Below are 6,319 nucleotides of genomic sequence, written 5' to 3' on the forward strand. Positions count from 1 at the left end.
ATACCTTGTAGCAAGGTCGATCAATTTGAATCAATGGGCAAAATTTGCTAGGTAAGCACTAGATATGTTTTTTAAAATATCCAATAAGACAAGTTTGATTAGGATGCTAAATTAGAAATATCAAACTGTCAATTCATTTGAATATATGCTAAATTCTCATGTTGCTGCAGAAAACAAAGGAAATAAACCACTGAAACTCAGAAGCAGGACCAAGAAAAGACCTAAAGTCTCTTGAAAAACAGTCTTTGGCTGGAAACAAATGAATTCAACGAGAAGCTTATTCACCTGCATAATATCAACAAAATTATTTCCAAGCCAAAACACATGTAACATCGAACCAATTCACTAAATAAAGTGAATTCTCTTTATTGGAATAGATGATTAAACAGACTTTATTCTTGGACCACAATTTTATAAAATGATCACAAACATTTGCATCTCTTCAATTTGAAACTATTTATGCGATGAGTCATTTTTTCTGAACAGGCTTCTTGGACAAGAGAAGCAGGGAAGACGACGCTTCGATTTCAACAGCACGGGCTGTCACTTTTTCACGAAGGTCCTCCATAGCCCTTTTCATCTTCAAAAGCTCATCCAGGCTCATCCCATCCAGGCTTATCCAGGATTTCAGAATGTTGTTAGCTTTCATTGCTTTTTCCAGCACTTGTGCTTTCTTTTTCTCAGTCTTAATTTGCCTCTGCAGCTCCAGGAGTCGGTTGTTAAGTTTCTTCAATTTAGCCGCGGAAGAAGAAGAAGAAGAAACTTTCTTCTTCTGATTTAGAAAGCTCTTAGCAACAGAATGAACACTAGGACTGCCAAAGGAAAATGGTTTTCCTCCAGGAGAGAAGGCAACAATGGCAATCTGTGCGCCACATAAGATTGCTAACTCGTTAGCTTTCTTGAATAAACCAGTTCTCCGTTTAGAGAAAGTCACCTGCCTAGTGCTGCTGTCTTTCACCATTTCCATCTCTATCTTTCTCCTACCCATTTTCCTTTCTTCTTCTTTTTTTCTGTCTATAGATGAATTTTCTCTTTGTTGTTTTTTTTTTTTTTTATAGAGAAGTTTCTTTCTTTGTTGATAGTATATATAACAAGGAATTTAAAGGGTTGGTCACCCTTACGGTAACTTAGTTGTAAGATACCTATTTCCCTAATGTGAAAATATGCATAAATTAAATTATCAATTTTTTTTGTTTGTTTAAATTTCAAACCCATGTTTATAATTAGAGGCTATTTTGAAAAAAATAAATGACAAGGACTTAATATTTAAAATTGTGAAAGTTTAAGGGATTAATTATGTATTTAGTCTTAATTAAAATGTCTGTTTTATATTCAAAGTTTGAAAATTTAAATGATTTGTTAAATTATGCAGTTTGTAATATTATTTGTGTGTGAATTTATTAATTTTAAATTTAAGAATTTCATTTAGAATTACTTTTATTATTTAAATGATTGGTAGAATTTATTATTTAATTGTTTTATTAAATGGGCAACGATAATATATCTGAAATATGTATTCATTTTTTTTGGTAGACAAAGGAGGCGCAAGGCCCAAAGGAAAAAACAAAAACTAATAATGTGAAACTCTGCTAGTTATTACTCCTCTGCTGTCATCAGCAAGAATGTTCTGGAGACCTACAGGGGGTACATCAAACTCATGATGACCTAGGGGGCTACGAAGTTCGCCAGCCAGTCAACAGCACGGTTACCTTCTCTAAAAGTGTGATCAAATTGGACAGACCACTATCTATCTCTAATCTCCTGACATCGAATAAGGAGCCACACATACGGGTGATGGAGTTTCGGTGTGCTTGCAAGGAGATGAAGGGCAACCTTCGAGTCTGATTCTAGGATGACGTTCCTAAAGCCCTTATTCCAGGCAAGGCTAAGCCCGAGAAATAATCCCCAGATTTCAGCAAGGGTGATAGTGCAATAGCCTATATTAGCTCCAAAACCTTCTAGCCAACGACCCCTCCAGTCACGAATCAAGCCTCCTGCAGATGCATGACCGGGTTGCCTTTACACGCTCCATCCGTGTTAATTTTAATCTGATTCTCCCCCGACATCTGCCATCGAACCCAAACACATCTCGGTCTGTCATCCCGCACGTCCCTGGCAACAGTCCGAGCATGCTTAAATTCTTCACAAGCTGCGCGAATCAGAGAAGCGCCAGTAACAGGCTTGTCAATCCCTTTAAAGACAAAATTATTCCTCCATTTCCATAGCCACCAGATGCTAAAGGAGAAAATTATTCACCACTGTATGCCCCCAAATAGTTCCTGGATCTTTTAAATTCTGGTTGAGCTAATGGAGGAGATCTGTTGAATAAAAGGCAGGCCGGTTGAGAAGATGCGAGAAATTTCTCCAAAAGTCTCGAGCAGTTGTGACCAAGCATATATCCTAAAATATGTAGACAAGTTCGAAAATAGATATTGAATTTTTATAAATATAATGTCCATTAAATATTTTATTTGTTATTACTCTTACTTCTTTTCACAAATACATTTTACCTTCCTATTTTTTATTAGGTCTGATTAATTAGTGCAAGCTTGTTCATATACTTTTTAGGTGGTTCTTTCATAATTAAATTATATTATGTATACTAGGATTTGAGCTCACCATCTCTAGTTTACACAACTTAAGGCTCTTATTACCCAAATCAATTTAATTGGTACATTGTTTTACTTTTATCATTATTTGAGCAAGTATTATGTATATATTTATTGTCTATTTTCGTTTTTAAGAGAAAAAAATCCATCATATATATATATTATGCTTAATTGTTATGAATATATGGTGATGTGGTTGAATCATGTAAGTCCATTTGTAGACATGTAATTAGACAAAAACAAGGTCAAAAGAGGGGTCAGAATCCGACTAACTCGCTCTGATGCCTAAGTCAGCTTTGAGGAAAGACTTGAGGATGAACACAACAATAACCAAAGCTATGATGTAATCTTAATGAATGAATGAAGTAGTGTACCTTGAGTTGTGCCTACTCTACTTATATTGTGATCGATCTGTAGAAGATGGTTAGAAGCTTAGGAGCGGGACACTCTACGTGTCACATGTTGATAGGTGAATGTGTACATGCATATCAAGGTTTAATATCCTTTAAGCCTACTAGGTCCGTGATTTATGGGATTGGGCGTAATGGGTGGATCATTAACAGGGTGGTTAGGACTTTTCGAGCCGAGACCTTCAAGACATGGTCATATTGAGCAACTTTGATATGGTGACTCCATGTGTTCTCTCTCCCGAGTGATGGCCCAGACTTCATAAATACCACGTGGGTGAGTTTATATTCTCTTGATATCAAATGTCTCCCCGAGTCTAATTTATCGTTTCTTTATAATGAGAAAGCATTGGCCTCGGGAAGCGTCGTGATTGTTGATTCCTGATAAGTTGAAAGAGGGCAATTTATCTTGAAATTTTTTGGGTTTTTTTTTAGAAATGGGGGACTGATATGAAGGTTATGCGGACTCCTGGTGGTTAATTTTCCCATCACTTGATCTGCTATTAAATGCAGATGTTAGAGCGTGTTTTCTGTGTTTTGAGCATCTTTTTATTTGACTGTGGTTCATCTTTGTTCGCCACGTGTTGTAAATCGCGTTCTTTGAGGGGAGCTGATGCTCGTAAAATATATAGCGTTTAATAGGACAAGTGTATCCTATCGCAATAAGTAATATTGTGCTAAGCACGAGATCGAACCACAAAGACTGAGTGACCTAATTGTTTAGAGGGTTGGATAAATGTTTGGGTTTTTGGTGAACTAATTAACTAATTGAAAGCAATAAAGATACAAAATAAAGTGAACAATTGACAGGGTAGAAGGTGAATTAATGGATGACACAATCTAGGTTGATGAATCCTTTGATTAAATCCTATGTATGGGTTTAGGGATTTCAATTTTATGTTTTACCAATGATTGAAGGTAATTGTCCTAAGTGAAAGACTAATGTGATCAGTATTGTCCTTCCTATTCACATGCATTCGGGTGACGGCTTGATTAGGCATATACCCTAGGTCATGCAAAGCATTAGGTTTATTGACAACTAAGGCTAAAGCCGTAGCCCAGCCACAAAGCCTCATTCCTAGTGGTCTCTAGCAAAGTCAGGTTAATACAAATTCGGTATAGACGATTCCATGGTCAAGTTCTCGTCTATCTATAATCCTATCTAAGTCAGGGTCACAGGAATTAAGCACATTATATACATAAATAGGCTAGTTGATCATTATCAATGCTCATTCTAGCATAAATCCTGTTCCTAACATCATCTAGGCATTAAGCATGCATAAACTGATCAATCAAAAGGCCCTAGATCCCTAATCATACATATTCATACAATCAATTTCATCCCCATCCCAAATTGGATGGGGATTAATTCATAGACAAACTAATCATAGCAATAGGAAGTAAAGGAATAATGGAAAAACATCTTTAATTGAATATAAAAGTAAAAGATAAGAGAGAGATAGAAATCTAAAACCCGCTTTGTCTGATCTGATTACAAACATAGAAGATCAAGTGCTTCTCCCATCAATTGTTCTTCAATAAGAAATAAAAACTGAAATTAATCTAACCTAGAAAGCTGGAAATCTAATCTAAAAAGCAAAAAGAACTATTCTGAAATTTAAGTCTACATTATGACGACCCCCCCCCCCCGAATAATGAAGATTAGCTCCCTATTTATAGAGTTAGGGAGAAACCCTAATGTCTTCGGGGGCAAAATGGGCAATTCCAATGTGTTTTAGTGGATTCTGGGGCAGATTCGCGTATTTCAGCACCTCGCCTCGTCGAGACAGGGACTATCTCGTCGAGACGAGGGCTGTCTCGTCGATACACTTATGTGTCTCGTCGAGACATCCCTTATCTCATCAAGACACTTATGTGTCTCATCGAGACAGGTGCCAGAATGGGGCAGAACTTCTGATTTTTGTCTGTTTTGGTCCCTGGGCTTCCGAAATATGCTCTAATGGTCCCTGATGAGTCCCAAAAGTGCTCCGACGGTCCCTGAATAGTCCGGAATTGCTCTAAAAGGCTTGAGTCTGGTTCGGAAATGCTCAAATAGGCCTAAAAACACCTGAAAACACAGAAAATGCCATAAAAACAGAATTTATTAATTTTAACTAAAAGGTGATAAAACGATACTGAAATCAAATAGAAACAAAGGGAAAACGATCTAAAACGATCCTAAAAACACTATACAAGTGGGAGCTATCAGGAGCGCGTCACGAGCAGTTAATACCCTCTAATCATTACTTGTTAGAAATGAGGATGCCCGTCATTTCGCTTACTTCTTGAATAGTAGAAAATGTTTGGTGAGTTTCTTTCACCTTTTGCTTTCTGCTTTCTTGTTGCTTCTTGCTTTTCTTTTCTTTTTTACGATTACAGTTTAAACGTAAGTACTCTTTATCTTTCCTTTCTTTTCCAGATTTCCTTTTCTGATCCTAAGAAATAAAATCTTAAGAAGCCTTTTGAGACTGATAATTCTGCAATGAAGAAGAATGTTTATCTGCAGACTAAGCAGCAACCCTTTTTATTCACTATAGAGAAATTACAGTCATTTCTTGATGATCACCCTGATTTATGAAGGATAGATGTGCGTCTTCCTTCCCCTTATTATCAGGTGAACATCGATCGCCGTGATTTTTAAGGTATTTATACCCAACATGTTGAGTTAGGACTGTGATTTCCTCTTTTGAGCAGCGTTGTGGAAATTGTTAGGGAATTTTCACCTTGTCTTTCCTATATTTCACCCAATTATTAGGTGGAGCTTCTAGAATTTATGAAGTTTATCGAGGATATGGGAATTGAACTAAATGGGGCCATATTTTTCCACTTCTAAAGGCCAAAACTGCGGATTATATAAATGACCTTCTCATCTGGGAGATGCATAAGGAGCGGACCACTTTCTTGGCCAAAAAGAAGGATAATTTTAAAGGCTTCAAGATGAAATGGTTCTGGGTTCGTCCCAATAAAGATGATTGGATTGTCCTTATTCTAGTGGTTTCCCATTCTGTGTGGATTGGAATCCAGCTTCCGGAGATCATAATGGATGGAGAGAAGAAAATGAGATGATTAAAGCTGACTAGAGGGTTGTGGCTCTGCTCATTAAGTTTGATCTTGAATGGAATTGTTCGACCATGATAAAGATGCTTAGGAGGGACATGTCATGTGTCATAAACGCTTGGATGGATTGCTTTATGCCACGGTCACAGATGAGTATGTTAATTTTCTCCAAGGTGAATTTCCTGATTTTGATTCTTTTGTTTTGCATTGCAAGTCTTTATCACGTCAAACTCAACTACTCTTGCT

At 36.9% G+C, this 6,319-nt stretch overlaps 1 protein-coding gene across 1 annotated transcript; it reads right to left on the reverse strand.

The window, feature by feature from the left end:
- Positions 1–332: 332 nt before the first annotated feature.
- On the reverse strand, positions 333–1,011 carry LOC136227798 (agamous-like MADS-box protein AGL29). The gene has a single exon (XM_066016552.1). It carries the CDS (start codon positions 986–988, stop codon positions 470–472), a length of 519 nt encoding a protein of 172 aa, XP_065872624.1. The 5' UTR covers positions 989–1,011; the 3' UTR covers positions 333–469.
- Between the last annotated feature and the right edge of the window lie 5,308 nt (positions 1,012–6,319).

Source organism: Euphorbia lathyris, chromosome 4, assembly GCF_963576675.1.
Source record: "Euphorbia lathyris chromosome 4, ddEupLath1.1, whole genome shotgun sequence".
Classification (NCBI taxonomy): Eukaryota; Viridiplantae; Streptophyta; class Magnoliopsida; order Malpighiales; family Euphorbiaceae; genus Euphorbia; species Euphorbia lathyris.